The sequence below is a fragment of the Aptenodytes forsteri genome, unplaced genomic scaffold (genome assembly GCF_000699145.1).
Source record: "Aptenodytes forsteri isolate BGI_AS27 unplaced genomic scaffold, ASM69914v1 Scaffold183, whole genome shotgun sequence".
Taxonomy (NCBI): Eukaryota; Metazoa; Chordata; class Aves; order Sphenisciformes; family Spheniscidae; genus Aptenodytes; species Aptenodytes forsteri.
Genome location: NW_008795918.1, coordinates 3,195,016 through 3,212,938, shown reverse-complemented (window position 1 = coordinate 3,212,938; position 17,923 = coordinate 3,195,016). Strand labels below are relative to the sequence as shown.

At 40.5% G+C, this 17,923-nt stretch overlaps 1 protein-coding gene across 1 annotated transcript in view; it reads right to left on the bottom strand.

Moving 5' to 3' along the window:
* Window positions 1–17,923, bottom strand: part of ANKRD44 (ankyrin repeat domain 44) — a 77,618-nt gene that overhangs the window by 51,117 nt on the left and 8,578 nt on the right. Inside the window, exons 2-7 of the mRNA XM_019473511.1 lie at window positions 17,264–17,342; window positions 10,186–10,256; window positions 6,399–6,599; window positions 4,739–4,826; window positions 2,324–2,466; window positions 597–809 (exon numbers count right to left, since the gene is read on the bottom strand). Coding sequence (XP_019329056.1) covers window positions 597–809; window positions 2,324–2,466; window positions 4,739–4,826; window positions 6,399–6,599; window positions 10,186–10,256; window positions 17,264–17,342 — 795 coding nt within the window. The remainder of the gene's footprint in view (window positions 1–596; window positions 810–2,323; window positions 2,467–4,738; window positions 4,827–6,398; window positions 6,600–10,185; window positions 10,257–17,263; window positions 17,343–17,923) is intronic.

The window sequence follows — 17,923 nt, the reverse complement described above, 5'->3', positions numbered from 1 at the left end:
CGCTGGCAGGGCATGAGAAGCTGAAAAGTCCTTGACTAGCGTAAGCACTACTTAGCAACAACTGAAACATCGGTGTGTTATCAACATTATTCTTGTACTAAATCCAAAACACAGCACTATGCCAGCTACTAGGAAGAAAATTAACTCTATCCCAGCCAAAACCAGGACAGTAAACAAACAACCTTCAGTTCTTACTTCCCTGGGAAGGTCAAAAGGAACTTTTTAGAATCAGGTTTAATTAAATCCATATTGTAGGGGGAAGGAAAACACCAGAAAGGAATAGTTCCTTGACTTACCACCATTCCCTGAGATAACATTTTGACAGAGCTCCTGGGACTATATTTTAGTAGTGGTTCATGCCTTCAGGAGAGTGGCTGGCCTAGAGTTTAAAGCTGTCATTATATTTATCAAGGCACTGAGAGCTCCTCTGCTGGGAAGTAATCTCATCCAAACAGTTTAGTGATCAACATTCTCAGCATCACTCTACTTCTGTCAAAGATTTAAAGCCATGCTGTACTCATTATTACAGTTTCCAGTCTCCTGAGGTATGCAAAATAAGATAAAGTAAAACAGAAGAGCTGCAATGCAAGTTTTACCTGAATGTTAACATCTGCCCCATTATTCACTAGTAGTTCAAGACACAGTGCTCCGTGAGTGGAGGCAGCAGCAAAATGCAAGGGAGTGAATCCATTATTATTAGGCTGATTTACATTAGCACCATAGTCAATCAGCTCATTAACAACAGAATCCTGACCATTGTAACAGGCAATGTGAAGTGCAGTATTTCCATAGATGTTCATTTCATCAATCTAAAATGAGACAAGGAGACATAGTTAAAATTACAGACATCAGCTTACCATTTTACATAATGCATCACATACTGCAAATGGAAATAGCTGGAGGCTTAAACAGTCATAGGGCATATTTCTCACCACCAAATTTCATTGACAAAAATATACTCCCAGAGAGCCTAATTTGGAATGCTTTACCTTTACTATTATTAACTTTTTATCCTACTGGCAATTTCTTAAAGCTGATAGCAGGACTACAGTCATAGGGCATATTTCTCACCACCAAATTTCATTGACAAAAATATACCACCAGAGAGCCTAATTTGGAATGCTTTACCTCTATTATTAACTTTTTATCCTACTGGCAATTTCTTAAAGCTGATAGCAGGACTATGTAATTGAGATGACAAAAGTCCTAACAAGCTGGAAAGCTTTTACATATAAGTGGGAAAGTAGGATAAATAAAAAGCTCACAATCTTTATTAAAAAAAAATTAAAACACCAACTAGTGAATATTTCTGAACAGAATCAGGCTTAAGAATTCTTTCCACAGATTTCTTTTTGGAAGGGAGTGAAGGTGTCTGAGTGAAGGGAAGGTGAAACTGCGCAGCCATTTACACTTCAATAAGAAACTACTTTCAGTAGCTCAGTATTATAGAGATGCAATTAAGATTATGTTACTTCTTGATGACCGGTTTAGTATTCAACTGCTGTTCTGTAAAATAGGACAAGACAGACTGTATAAAAGACTCGGGGATGACGTGAATACCCTTCCATGAAATACAGGCATCTCAAAGATCATATCCCCAGTGGTGGAGAATGGGGAAGTTAAAGGTAGTTATTAGCATAGTACTGCTAATAACAGGAAACACCTATTCCCCTTCAACTTCACAGTCAACAGCCTATGAACACGGACTTCTGACATTGTTTTGGCAGGTCAAGTCAGCTGAAAATGCAATGGCAAATGCAATGGCTTTATTTGACATCTCTGATTAACCAGTGCAGGCTCTTCTGGTCATCTCATTGCTGCTTTGAACCACTGAGTTGACAATATTACATTAAGAGAAGTCTGTGCCCTGAAAAAAAGTTCTTTTCCAGAGTGAAAATAATCCCTCTTCTTCCCTCCGTCAGCTACAGAGGAAATACAGGTCCCTAAACTTATACAGCCTGAACTGCTGTTTAGTAAAATACGCAGTGTATATGTTGAGAACAACCGCTCATCATATCAAAGTGAATGCTGAGCCAAGGGAAATTTCATTATTCCATCTTCCTCTGCAGGAACAGCATATATTTCCTGATTTCTTCAGCAAGGTGGCCTGGAATTTACTGTCCATATCAGACATCTTTTATTCCAGAATGTTTCCTGGCTCTTGAACCAATAAACCACATGAAGAACAAGGTGGTTCAGAGAATGGGAACTATTTTCTTTAGAAGCTCTGCCAACATCTGTAGCAGCATCCATAAGAAAGAAGAAAATAATATCTCCAAATACGGAGAAACGTGGAAGCCACAAAGAGCACATTACCACATACCTCTACCCCCAGGTTAAGGAGGTGTTTCACAATGTTAATCTGCCCATTGGATGCAGCTGCGTGAAGTGGGGTGTATCCCTTCTTGTCTTTACAAGTCACTTCTGCACCATGATTAATCAGTAAGGCAACAACTTCCAGGTGACCTTCAAAAGATGAAAGATAGTAATCAATGAGTATACCATCCTACAGCATCACTTCTCTCAAATTACTGCTTTCTTGCTAATGCACTGCCCCTTTCGCTGCTGTTTCACAATGCTCCCACAGATTTACAAGGGGGGAAAAAAAAAGCATTTTCATAAATGTTCCTAATCCTAGCTCCAGGCCTTGTCAAGAAATCCATGCATTCACCTTCACCAGATGTGTCAAATTTCTCTTTACTGAATTAGTTTTCCAGTCATTAAAAGAACAAAACCACACCTCTTTCCCATTTATTTCTCTAAAAATAACCGTGTTTTATTCTCCCTGTTACAGAAAGAACAGTGAGCACAGGAGCATGACAATACAAGTCTCCCAAAACAGCATCCTGTTGATGTCATCTGCAAACGCAACTGCTAACACTTGTTGGTTTTTGTTAACTTTAATAAATGATAAAACGAAGGTATACTCTTTTCTAGCGCCATTGAGGACACAGAAAACTAAATTCAAGTGAGTGCAGAATTTGATCCAAAGCCTACCAATACAAACACAAGATTTTCTACTGAATCCACTGATCTTTGGATCAGGTTTTTGACTCTCCAAAACTGTATCATTAACACAAAACTGAAAAAAATCCTGAATATAGGTCTAAAAATATTTGAATCTGAACTCACAGTCTATACACACATACTTAGTCTGCAAACTCGAATAATAGCAATAGCTTCAACAGTCACATAGATTGAAAGCAGACTGCCGGATCGATGGGACATCTGTCTTCAGGAGTGAAATGCCTACCCCTGAATTAGGATCTCCCTACAGAATACAGGGGAAGAGCTGAGCATCTCAAAATGCAACTTACAACCCACATGTATCTTCAGTTTCCTCGTTTCCCTGAAGGTCTCAAACCATCTGGCCTGCCTTCCCAGATAGTGCCCTAACCACCAAAATTAAATCAAGGCTAACTGAGGAATAGTCCTTATTGCTTCATGTTGAAGCAGAGCTGCCTTTCTTAGAATTAAAAATTTATTACGTCAAACACCACATAAAAGTTGTGCACCATCTGAGCTGTACAGCACTTTCATGACAGAGGCAGCTCTGGTCACATGCAGGACCTAGGAAACTTTATGGACAAAGTCCAAAGTGCCCAAAGATATTTAAGCATTCAAGAAACTACCTGAGTGTTTACAGGATAAGATGCTCAGGCCTCATTATCTAAATTCTGTCCAAATTACACTACAGACTCCTAAATCCCATTGCTAATTTAGGCCTTAAATGTTATCTAAATATTTTGAAAAGTACATCATGAATTTCTGGAAAGAATTAAGAGCAAAAGAGATGTGGAATTGCACAGCACAATGTAAAAGCCTTTCACCTCTACAGAGTGGAGTTCAGAGCTTGCTAGCTCAAAAGCCAAATCACATTCATTGGCAAGAGTCTTTCCATCTGTCTGTGTATATCAAAAAAACGCACAATATGCTTTTCTCACAGTTTGAAATCTCCTATTATCTCATTTCCAAAAGTGCCAGGATTAAAATCAAGATTTTGATAGGTCAGATGAAAGAGTTCCTGGCTGAGGGCACACACTTCACAAATTATAATCTGGAATATACTGCTCAGACAACAAAAGCTCTTGAACGAGCCTGACAACTATCACAGGCAATCTTGTTCTATTATTTCTAAATTATAATGCCCCACTATAAGAAATCTTCCTTTAACTTAAAAGGAATGATAAGGTCAATTGATTTAATTAAGCAGTATTTGGTAACACCACTGATGTCTTGAATAGACAAATCGGTTGCTCTTGTCCACTCTGGAATAAAAGACGACAATTTGCTCCTAACAGGAAGAAAGCCTGTGAAGCACTTCCTAACAATATCATAACTTAGCTACTTACAAACATAGATAAACAGCAAAATTTATGATCGTATTTATCTGCATTTTATATAAAGTTGGTTTTAGTAAAAACTGAAACAAATATAACCTGTATTTTTTCAAGCCCAAATATACTTCAGGCTGGAATTAAAGTCAGGATAAAAAGACCAAAATGAAAAAAGCAACACAAAAAGCCCACAATTAATTGTGTTAAAAAGAAAATCACAGCCAAGTTCTCACCAGCTGCAAAACTGTAAATGGACAGTGTGTATTTAGATCAACCCTTCCCTCTTCAGGGTAAACACAACGCTCACTTTCCATGGCCAGGTCTGCTCTTGTCCATTTTAAAACGTGCTGTTGGTTTGTGAATAGGAAATTAAAAAGAAGGAGCAACAGCCCAAGCCTTACCCATGTACGCTGCCCAGTGAAGAGCTCTTCTGTCCTTTTTGTCAAAAGCATTGATGTTTGCCCCCTTGGCTAAGAGCAAGTTCACCATCTAGAAGTAACAGCAGCAAGTAAACCAACCCTGTAGATCACACACTCAACAGGTTATAATAAATCATTCTAGCAATAAAGTTGGGATCACAAAATCCTGCTTTTGAACGATAAATTTGTGAATTACACAAATACTGTTCAAAGCTGCGTGCATTAATGACATGAACCGGTGACGGCCACAAGTAACCAGGACAAGTTCTGTGTCCACGGGGGGGCTGAGAGCATGCAGGGCGCTGCTACTCCAGTGTGCTTCAAATCCAGCTTGGCAAACAACCTGGAAGAGAAACCGGCCTGGAGGAGAAACATTGCTTTTAGTTTTTACTGTTAAGACCAATTTAAGGGGTTTTCTTGTGGATTGGGACAAGATTCCTCCAGACTGTGAGGTAACAAACCCTAAAACCTGCTTGATCTTTCAACAAGGAGTGTCTATTTCTTGCCATGCCACGGTGATTTTCCTTAAGTTCCCATGTGCCCAAGGTAGTGTGGACAGGCACCAGGCTGCTTCACACACGATACTGGCCTTTTAGACAGCATGGCTAAGAGGTGAAAAGCTGCTTTCCCCATTGCCAATCATCCAACATTAAATTTAAGAAAAATCAGGCAAAAAAAGAAAGGAAACTGAATGGAAAACATGTTCAACAACTGTTTTTTTCAGCAAAACATTCTAAAATCATAAATTACAGAGCTGGATGATTGTCTTCCTCTCATATACTGCTTTGCCACAGAGATAGGCTAATAACAGCGTATGTTCAGTTAACATTTCTGATACACTCTACCCAAAAGCTCAGGAGCTTTAGATTATGATGGTTAGACTCAAGCATTACTATCTCTTTCCTACAGTGCAGTATTTTAAAGGCCAAACACCATCATCGTTTTACAGGAACTACCATTCCTCTTCCTTCTTTTCATTACAGTACAACTGATCAACTTTTGATGACAGAAGCCTAGTGTTCCAGCCTAAGAGTTTTTATTCCGTATCTAGATCTTCAGGTGTATAATGGGCAAACGAGGATCCTTGCACCCAGATCTAAAGACACTAGCAAAACCCTTTACATAGGGGCTTTATTTACAAAAGTATGTTTTTTTCATATAGAAACAGTAATAAGACTAGAAGGGTTTGCTTGTATAAGATAAGGAGAAAAACCAAAAGCACATTTTCTAGAAGACTAATTAGAAAAGCAGACCGACTGGATCTCACACAGCTGAACATTTCTTCAGTATGAAATGAATCCACCAGTCTTCCCTTCTTTCTATTCTGCCACTCCTATCTTCGCAGGCAGTCAAGCTCAAAAGAGCCAAGGACACACACGAGTTGCCGGAGCCGGTGGCACAGCCAGCTCTCCAAGTCTGCATGCACACCTCACTTGCATGCTGGCTCTGCACAGGTACTTTCCAGCCACTGTCTCATTTCTGCAGGTAGGAAACCTGTCGCACAGTTTGGAAAGCAGCTGAATGATAGGAATCATGGGGGTCAGGGACATGGGGCTCAGTCTAGACCCAGCCACAGCAGGTCACCTGTTTGAACTGGGAAAATAAATAAACCAATGATCAATTATGCTCTTAAACAACTCACCTCAATGTGGCCATTCAGAGCTGCATGGTGCAATGCCGTCCGCCCCCCTCGGTCAGAGACGTTGACACTGCTCAGCATGGGGATGATGACTTCCGCACACTTCACTGCCTTGTTTGCAGCCGCCACATGCAACGGTGTCTGCCAGTTCTTGTCCCGAGCATTGACATCGGCAGAGTGCTTAATCAATACTTGCACTGCTTCCTGCAACGGAAACACAGTTATATCCATAACCGAGCAGTTCGAATAAATACACGGCCCACCTTCTTGACAGCTCGATCATATTACCTATGCATATTACTTATGCATATCAGACATGGCCACGAGGAGGGAAAGAGAACAACATTTATCAAAACAACCTCCCAGGCTAGTGAAATGATATTGCTGATTCAAATGCCAGAGTACACACCACCTTTGCTGTCAATTAGAGCAGTGTCCTCACAATCAAAATTTCCCAATCTCATTTTAGGCTGTACAAAGCTGCCTATGCAAAGAGCCCAACCTGTTCGGTTGATTAAGCTTCAGTACCTCAGTCATCGTAACTGTGCTCTCATTGAAGAAATTAATGTACTTATTTGAGCTCACTGTTACAGAAATTATTTACAAAATGAAAAGCACATCATTTTGGACAGTAAAATCACAGCAAATTGCTGTAAGATTTATTTATAAACAGGAAAAAGGAGAAAATAAAACAGAATATGTGAAAACAAAATTTTATCTTTGCAAAAACATGAGAATCACACACAAGGGTTGATGCTGGTGTCCCCAGGCTAGCATTAGCATTCCTTCCCTCCCTGAGGGCTAAGCATAGGCCAAGGGTCTTCACTGCAACATCCATTCTATCAGCCTGAGACCAAATAACATCTTTTAAGGTTAATTTTATTGGTTAAAAGTGAATGTTTCCCAGTGAGAAAATGTACTGTTCTCTCTGAGAGACTGTCTCACTGGAGAATTCACAACCAGTTTTTTTCTGCTTCTACTCATGCATCTGCCATTAAGCAAGTCAGATGAAAAAACAAGTCTCTCTCAAAATTACATTTTGTTTCTTCTTCCTTTTTTCCCCACAAACAAACAAAATACAAAGGAACCACTGGGACACAGTAGCGTTCAACTAGCCTTGTCTGCTAATTACAACTTACAGCTGGTAAGTGGGAGAGCCCTAGTCCTACATAGTACCTTATTCTTTTTCCATAAACCGAAAAGTTTTCTGGTAAGCCCAGCCAAAATTTTATTAATGAATAACAAACACACACAGTGTGTTTAAATAGCACTTTTGTATCTAGAATGGCCCAGGACAGTGCCTGCAGTCTGTATCAACAGTACATCCATTACTAGGAGTTTTAGTTCTTTGTCCTCAACCAATCTCAGCAATTTCATTTTCTACAGCCATCTCACAAACTGTCCTCTAACAGATTTGTTCAGCTAGTAACATTGCACCTCTTACAGCACCAATAAAGATATATCATTGTTGATGTCTCAACAGGATTTTGTTTTTTAAATTACAGGCCTGCTATTTTAAAAGTCATTTAAATGTAATTCACTGGAGACCTACCCAGCTGGGACATGAAGTCAGCAGGAAAATTCATTCACTTTGACTCTTAATGAAGGAAACAAAAAGTTAAAGGAGAATTTTTAGCAGGAAATAGAAAGGACTGAAAAGTCTAAGCTAAAAATACTTAGACTTTAAAAAAAAACATTTACACATTTTTGTTTACATCTACAAATCTGTTGCTTTATCAGATTTGGGATCAAAATGTTAAAATCCTTATGGAGAAGTTTTAATTTTACTGCTTTTGAGAGCATGAGCTATCCCTTTTTATTAACATAATTTCTACATGTGCATGCAGTCCACAGCTATGGTGTAAGCCTCTTTATTCAGTGTCTCTAGCTACCCCAAGTTAACAGAGTGGAATCTCTTTACTTTTTCAAACCGTATAAGGCTGAAAGCTGATACATCCATTAACAATCCTGCACAGACACACCTGAGGGTTGTTCATTGGTAAATAAACTTTTAAATCCCTAAAGCCCACTTGAAAAATCATTAAGACTTAACTAAAAATGTGTTCATGCTTTTAATCAATCTATAAAAGGGTGCAAGGAGACACCTTCTGAATCCTGTGAAAACTTCATAGTAAAAGACAGATAATAAAACTTAAAACTTGTAGGTGATCATTCGAAAAGCAACTGTGCTCACAGGAACTTCAAAAACCACACCGTGTCCTACTGGTCAACTTCTGGACCATAAATTCATCTCCTACTATCAATGTGTACTATGAATTCACCTATTGCTATCTACTACTATCACTATCAGTTTCGTCCTATTATATTGAAGCTGCACATTTGTTAGCTTAGGTAATAAAGTAAAAGCAGCACTGAAAGAGTCTCAAAACGCTGAACTTGTTTCAGAATTATTACCAAAAGTAGCAATTATCATATAAGATACAAAAGACCAGGAGAAGAAGCTCTGTGTGTTTATAAAATATATAGCAGACTATGAAAAGGCATCAAAGGCTGGTGCCTTCCCCTGCTGCCTCACTGTTGCACCTGGGTACTCACTTTGAGGTACCAGAACTGCCGGCACAATGGAAGACAGTTTCTCATTGTGCAATTGGCCTTCAGCTGACAAAGAGTTAAAGATGAGACACAAACCCACAGAAAGACGTACATTTTGTGTTAGGACTGTCACTGACAATAAAAATCATGTATTCTGACACATCCGAAAAAAGAAACCAATCACACTGCAATTCCCGCATCAGAAAGATTGCGGCTGTTTTTTAAGGTTTAAGCCTGACCTTTGTTTTCCAACATGGCTTTTTGTATTTTGCCTCATTACAGCATTCATACTCTATCAGATATTCCTTTCAGAGGGTTTCAGTGGATGCCAGCAGCTGGGAAGCTCCGCCAGCAGCCAAACAATGCCCGAGTTCAGAAGCGAGCCCAGGATTCCTGCCTCCAGGCTTGGCAAGTGCTGGGACTGTTACAGAGGTGATTCGAGTCCATCAATCTCTGGAAGACAGCCACCCTCTGTCTCTTTTACAACCCCTCCCCTCATCCCCAGCAGCCAATTCGGTCTGCAGTTGGGCTCACTGTAACTAAGTATTAGGAGGATAAAAGTACACAGGGAGGTCCAAAATGGGAAGCCAAGAATAATGGTGCAGTTGAAAACAGAGTCAGGCCTGAGCTGCATTCCTGATAGTTATTGCTGCTCCTTTTTGAGATAGCAACAGAAGAAGTACAACATGATGCCAGAAGATTTCTAGTTGTCAAGTAGAAGAAATACGGGCTAAGCCTCCTTTATGCATGAATCAAATGCATTAACAGAAAACCTAATGGATGCCTTGAAATGCAATTAACTAAAACAAACTATGTGGTAATACGTGTTGGATCACATACACGTCCACTCCCTTCTGGCACACGCACAGCGTGCACACATCCATATGGATTTATTCCTCCTTATTTCACCACCTGAAGATGATGTGGCCACTGTAGACCACTGTGGACTCTATCCCATTTCAGTCCTGGTCACCCACTCCAGCTGATGGTTGCTCAATATGACTTGCTACGGTAACGTAAAGCATTCCACAAGGCGAAAATCAAGCACATTAAGGCTCAAAAGCAGCTATAGCTAACTTGTAAAAGCTGGCCTCCAGCTGCAATGCTAAAGGCCCTGCACACAGAAAATGCTTTCCCTGTTTGCATCACCATGCTACCTACTATGGCTCTCAGTGGTTTGCTTTTTCCCCCAGCATGTAGTTTACGTGCAAAAGCAGGGTAATCAAATTTTACTCACTTCACTTCTTGAAGCAACTGCTCGATGGAGAGGAGTCAGCCACATATTGTCCTTGGCATTAACACGAGCGCCTGCAAGTAAACAGCAGAGGTTACATCCATGCCTTGGGTGCGACGTTGAAAGCCTTGCCCAAGTGTTTCCTAGTAACAAGAGCTGAGCCGTATGTGGTACTCTCAGCGGTCCCCATGACTCTCCTGGCACCCTGTTCACCTTGGAAATGCATTTCCAGATCCCTGATAGATAGGAGCTGAAGCGTGACTCCGGAAGAAAGTAACTGGATAGGTTGGACTATTATCAGGAATAGCTTTGTTTACAGTACGCAAAAGAAGCAAGATTTGTTATAGGGAATTACATGTGTATGTATATGTATGTACCTGTATGTCTGTGTATGTGCATTTTTTTAGATCAACTGATACAGTTGGGGAAAAAAAAGCAACCCTTTGCTCAGAGCACTGCTGCTGTCTGCAGACATAATGAAGGGAACAAGCCTGAACAACCGTCTCTTGTTTCCAGCTCCATCAGGCAGACCACTGAAAGATATAACTGCTTCCCTGCTTCGCAAATCTTGCTGGGATCAAGAAAACAGGACCGGGAAATGTTCAGGTTGAGGAGGAAACTGGGCACCTACTAACTCAGCTTCTGTGGGTGTTATTCAGCAAACATCAGAAGAGGGATGAAGGAGACTATCCGTTTGCCTTCTGTGCGGTTCAGCACTAATGCACATTCCGACAAAAACAGCTGCACAAGAGGATGGGTTTGGGGTGGCTTGCCAGAATAAAGGATAAAGGAAGAATATTCAACAACTACAGTGGTGCTGGCTGACTGCAGACAAAAAAAAGGATCTTGTACATTTGTGTGATAAAACAAATTTGTTTGAAAGAAATATTAAAGCTATTCATTGATGTGATACCCTAGAAATGGAATCTAGTGAAAAGGACTAGAGAAACTAATTTTAAAAAGGGATTAACCTGAAAATGTACCTCTCAGATCTGCAGGTAGCCATACTAGTCTGAGAAGACTAGCACATGCAGAAAAGTTTGAGAGAAGCACAAGTGTCATGCACATAGCCAGGATGAGCCTCTGAACTTCATGAACAAAGGGATTCTTAAGCTTCATTTTGCACCATAACTTAAGCGCATACAAAAGCCTGTAATTAATAAATCACACTCTCTGAATCAGAAGTACTTTCCGAGAGCCGTTTCTCAGGAATATTAAGGTGCTTGCCTCTGAATCACAGTGGTTACTGGGAATTGTGCTAGATAATCAGAGAAGAAACAAGTTATTTCATATTTCCACAAGTGGGGATATAATTTTTTGGCTGCAAGAAAAAGAAAGCCAGTTTCATAACTATTGCAACAATTAGAGGCAATCCTCCGAACTCACCTCAGAACCTGGTACCTGGTGGTACAACCTGCCCTCTGGAAAAACACCCTTTAGAAAAGACAACAGTTTCAAAGAGTTTTCTAATGAATCTGTCTAAGCAAGGAAGCTGTTAGCTTCTTTGGTCTTCATGAGAAGGCCATTATGGTTGATACACGTTAGTATCCTGCCCTTTGCCTACACTGCCCGAGGCTCTAGAGACACATAAGGCAACAATCTCCTCCACCATCAGGAAGCTGACAGACAGGACTCGGAGGCACCTTACGTTATACTGATTTGGCCTGGTAGGGTGTTGGGGATGCAAATTGCCTAGATGAATTCCTAATGATTGCCACCAAATACCTCTTTTTGGGTTTAGAAATTTATTTTATTTTATTTATTTGCCTTAGGTTTTTTGCCTTATGTTCTTACCTAAGGTTTCTTTTGGTTTATTTCTACCCATTCACTAACTCCTACAAGCAGATGGTTGCAAATCAGAAAGGCTTATGTGTGAATGGAGTAGCAAAGTGTGACAAACATATCATTCCTCAGTATTCAACAACTCCAGTGGCATTTGTGAATATGAAGATGATTAGAAAACCTAGGGAAGTATCTCTGTCAGTAGCTATTCATGCCTTTCACTGATCCACTTACCCTTTGAGAAACTGAAATAGTTACCAAGAAACAGCTAAAGAAAATAATAAAAGCAAAACAATACCAGCATAAATAAAATAATACACAGCATGCTATCAGCCTTTTCTTCCTCAGCTGTTTTCCACATCCCTTTACCTCTTTGTGCTTTGGGGCTCTTCATATGACGAAGTGAAATTGCTCTTACATATCTAATTCAACACATCGGTTGAATACATTTGTGATTTCTGTTTTTAAAGAGCTGCACAATTCAGCTGTTGCCTGTTACAGGAGCCGCTGTTGTCCATTTACTGACGTGCACATTTTCTGAAGAGACGTTTCAAAACGTCCTTCCCTCCGTACTGCCCATTTGCTTCACCAAAATTCAGCTTTTAGGTTCCCAGAAGTTCCTTGCAGGCAGCGGTTAATGACAATGAAAAAACTTCACCAGCACTGATGCACTCTTTCAGGGACAGAAAATATCTCCCATTTTAAAGGAGATCAAGTGGAGGCACCCGTGGAACAATGCTCATGTTCTCAAAGGTGTCCTCTACACTTCACGAACTTGAGTGTCCATCCTGTGACAGCCCGGGGGACAGCTCTTGCTCAGTTACAGCACTGAGTAACACAGAAATCCAACTCTAAAGACTAAATGCTCTACAACATGCCAAGACACCTAAAATGAGCTGCATCCAAAAATCAGAAGCTTAAATTTTCAAAGTCCACCCCACAACACTTCCTCAGAGTCACCCAGAAATTCAGTGTCCCTCTCTTCACTCTGGACCAAGTACCTTAACCATGTTTCAATGCACTTCCTACAATACTCCACCAATTAATCTGTGCATTTATAAGGACAAAGAGGGCTGCTAACACACTCAAATTGGTGTATATGGTGTATAGTACAATCTTCCTTGAAAAGACAAGCTGCTTTAAAGATTTCCCTCAACATCCTTTCAGGTAGCCACAGCACCCATCCACCCCATAAAATATCCACTTAAAAAAAAACCCTCTCCAGAGAAAAGCCTTTTGTCAGCCCCATCCTCTGCACTCTGCCCTCAGGAGGGCCCATACCTGTGGGCCTGAAGGAAAGGCTTGGATGTTGGATTTGCTCTCTGAGGCTAAAGTAGACAACATAACATATAACATTACAGATAAAATCAACAGAGAGGAAACTTTCTGTAATCCACTCTCCTTTAATATGGCTGATATGTAATCTTTGCCATCTTTCACTCTCAAATTTTTCTGCCAAAAGAGGAAATAAATCTGAAATTGCCTCTGTTCTTTTGAGATCCGAAATAAACAATCCAATGCTGGCTTTCAGGAATAAAGTTAACATCTCTTTATCCTAACCAAAGTACAATTTTCCATCCAGCACATCTGCCAAATCCACAGGTCTCTAATAAATCTAGACTCTGCAGTCTAAATATCTGAAATTAGGGATGGTCAATGGAGGAAGGAAACTCTACTCTTTAACCTATTAATGACGTTATTAACGTGCACCTTTCCCACTCCTGCTATGAGACACAGCAACAGACACACAAAAATATAAGGAATGCCCCCCCCACCTCACCTCACAAACACAGACACACAATACAAAGCAAAGATCAGCACAAATAAAATATAACAACAGAGTGGCACCACCCAACAGATGGAACTCGGACCCACAACATGAGAGCAACACAACACCGTGCTAGATGTGAACACAGGAACCAAACATCTACACAGGAGAAACCAGGAGGTTAGGCAGGATCTCCTCGGAGGCAAGTCCGAGTCACTTGCTAGGGAGGGAAATAGCCTGGGGATCCCACCAGGTGAGAGCACACAGGTCCTGGGTCATTCATGAAGGAGAGAGGAGATAGTCCTGGGACATCCTCCAAACTTTCACCCAAAGGGGATACTCCTAATCCCCAAGGACAGGAGTCTCAAAGCCATGGGAAAGGCAGAGAGAAGGCTGCCTCTCCAACCTGCCTATTCTTTAGCCTGCCATAAAAGAAGAAGCCTTGAATGTGTGTTCAGGTTACACAGCGCCTTCCCCTGCTGCCTACACGACAGGGATGGCCCAGAACCTGCTATGCACGTGACAGTCTCGCTTCCAAACCTATGTGGCAGAGCTTACCAGAAACCCTTCCAAAGCATGCTGGGGTTTGTCCTTTTCCTCAGCTATTGTGTAATTTATGAAGGATGGATGTCAATATTGCATGCACACCCCCAGTGCATAAACTTCTTGCCAAGAAGCTCAGAGCCTTCTGAAATAGGACGGCATAGTAGTATTTCCAAGATCACAAGCTCTTTGGTGGGGAACAAAGGGTAAGGGACTGAGCTCAAACATTATGCCCTCGGGCACCAGCTCAAAGTCCAGGAGGGGGAGAGGCACTGGCACAAATGAGAACGGAGCTAGTATTTGACCAGACAGTTCTTCTTGCATATCCATGACGGTGTCATCATACAGAGCTTCATTTATGCGAGATGGTTACCCTGGTCATTCTCCTTCTTGACAGAAAGGAGGTGAAGGAGAAGTGCTCAAAGCTCCCTGCTTTCATGTAGCCTGGAAAAACAAAACCACACAGCACATCTCCCCAGTTTGAACCATATGATTATGGATCAGACCTTTGAGCTGGTGTAAATCTACCTAGCTCTGATATTTAATGGGCCAGGGTGATTCATACCAGTTGAGGGATCTGGCACTCTCTCTCCTGTATCATTTCCAAACAGAGTCCATTTCAGTGGTTACCTAGAAAGCCATTTCTGGTCTGTCTCCAACCACCTGGGCAGAAGTTTTATTCATTAGACACTACATTTATTTGTGCTGCCACCAGTTCATGGGCCACAAATCTCAGAATGTGCACATTTCATTTAATTTCTCTCCTGAGCCCTGTACAAAATGCAATGGGTTGCTACTCCTCCTAGCTTCTACTCATGCTGAGAATATTATTGTTTGATGCCAACAGCAAGCATTTTTGTGCTTTCTCTCTGTGAAAACACCCTCTCATTTTAAGTTAGACAACAAAGTTTTTCTGCTCATGTAACTAAATTTTATGATCAGATTAATCTTTTATGATACACTTCTACTAATACAGTTTACTGAATGAAGAGGTGAAGCAACGGGAAGATGCTGCCGTTGTCTTTGGAGCCTAGTTCATGGAGAGATCACGATAACAAAGAGGTGTTTATAATAACTCATAAATCTGCTTCTCCAAACCTCATAAACCTCCAAACCTGCTCTTGGATACAAGTACTGATGCTCATCATGAGTAATGACACCTCAGAGATTAAAAGACAATGAATAGGTAGAATATGCAACACAAGATTAATTTTGACTCATGCTGAGCCAGTTGGGAAAGTTCCACATAGTTCCTGCAGACTGAACCCCAGCACAGTCCCACTGACAAAAAGTCCAATTTTTAAAAGCCCACATTGTCGATTTTCCACACTCACTTGGATATATAAAAAAACCCAAGATATATCACCTGCATTTTATGCTGTTGACCAGACAAACCCTATAGCCCACGGCTGACATTTTGGCAGTGAGGTGCTGGAACTAAGTGTCCCAGGAGAACACTAGAAAGTCTCCTTCCCTCGTTAGGAACGTGACAGAAAACGAGAATGTTCACCAGGACATTTTTTGATGCTATTGGGATTCATGAGAGAAATGGACAGAACAGCTTCACCTTTCTCTTTATGTGGATATTGCCTGTGCTGTTACTTGCAAAACTTGAAAAAAGACATTGCTCCTGCAATCTTGTCACACCACAATGGAGCAACAGTATGTGACAAACAACACACACTGCAAGAACACATGCACAGATGAAGTTTATTAACTCTTATCTCCCAGTGAAGAAAATCATGCTTGGATTTAGCATATTGAAAACCCACCCAAGCATAACCTGTCAGCAGAGGAATGTTCATTTAGATCATTCTGCTGGCATCAGGGTTAGAGCAGAAAGATCTGATGTATGATGTATGTCCAACTAGTTACCCTCATTAAGCAATTAGACAACTCAAAATGCCCCAAAAATGTACAGAGGAAACGCATAGCTACAGCAAACTGAATTCTCATTTTCTGCCTTCTCCAGGTGTGGTTAGGCTGGTAATCCAAAGAAATAAGTTTGTGTGGTCTGCATGCGCCTGTTAGCAGCCTGATCTAACTTTGAAATTGGCTGGTGCTCTAAGCAGGCGGCTGGATCAGGTAACCTCTAGCAAGCCCTTCCAGCCTGAATTATTCTAGGATTTGAGGTTGGAAATTAGAAGGTGCCTCGCAATCACAGGACTGATAGTTCTGAAATAACTTTCTAAAAAAAGTATGCAACTCGTTTGAAGAAGCAGTCTAATAATTTGTGAAACCAATCGTATAGCAAGATTGCTTGCAAGGGGTTAGACATTTGTACCATAAGGTTCCTTTCAATCCCACATTCTTAAACCCCCATAAGCTTTACCCTTACAGTTCTCCAGTTTAGAAAAACGCTGTCTTTGAAATCTGCAAGCACATCCAGGAGTTTGCCATGAATTATGTGTACTTCTTGAAAGATGTCTGCTTTATGTTTTGTTCTGACATATTTTGATCACGTTTTTTGTCACTACAACAGTTTGGAAGTATTTTTTTAATTTTTTGTTGAGATACATCCTACTGCACAGTTTCTATTCTCCAAATCAACTTCCCAACTCTTAGAATCATGTTTCTAATGTAAATATCACTTACAATTCATTAAAACTCATTCATAACTTTTTTGCTATTATTCCATAATAATTTTTGCTTAACAGGAATTCTTGGCTTGTACTCCAGGACGTGAGCCCACATTTCAAATATGTACTTCAGCAAGTTTCTGAATCCACAAATATTGTCAGTTTGAATGCTTTAGAAGTTTTTAAAAACTAGTTGCTTTGTTTATTAATTCCGCTCAGTCACAGTACATGTGTTATAATTGTATCACCAAATTTAAATATATTTTCTAAGCTTGCAACAACTGCAACCATCTCAATGAAACTCAGAAATAGGCACTGCCCACAGTTCATATATGCTTTGCTGGGTATTCCTTGTAGCTTTAAAATTAGCTAATTTACCAGTTAATAACAGTGAGGGACACTACCTTACCTGACAAAATGAGAAGCTCAATGATGTCTGCATCCCCCAGGAATGACGCAACGTGAAGAGGAGTTCGTTTCTCAGCATCCTGCAAAACCACAGATTGTCCAGTTATAAAACATGATCAATTAACTGCAAGCATTAGTGTTAAAGAGCAATAGATTTGTTTATAGTGTTTATTTTCCTATATGCATTTCTGTTTATAATCAGAAATGCAATCTCAACCAGTGAAAGAACAAAATTCAAGGTCTGAACAACACACTTCCTCCCAACAATCCTCAACTTTTTTATCAGTTGGTTCCACCAGACCTTGCAGAGCCACTGTCTTTACTCTGATATCCTGTTTACAGGTAGACTAAATCAAATCTAAAATGAGGAAAGATGTCATCCTTGGGTCTCTTTCAGAAACATTTTCCACTCTAAGTATTGCAGCGATGCAATTCAGATACTTCTGGACATCAGAGTTTGTAATGCAGTTTGCATCAACAATATAACACCAGACTCTTCAGAAGGATATCTCTGGAGAATGGTTTGGAACCACACACAAGGACAAGATGCAATCCTCTTAGTCTACAAAGGTTCTCGTACACTATTTAGCCTGGTTGTCTACAGCAGCCCAAAATGGGCTTGTACACCTTGATCGACCTTTAAACACAAATGAAGAAAATA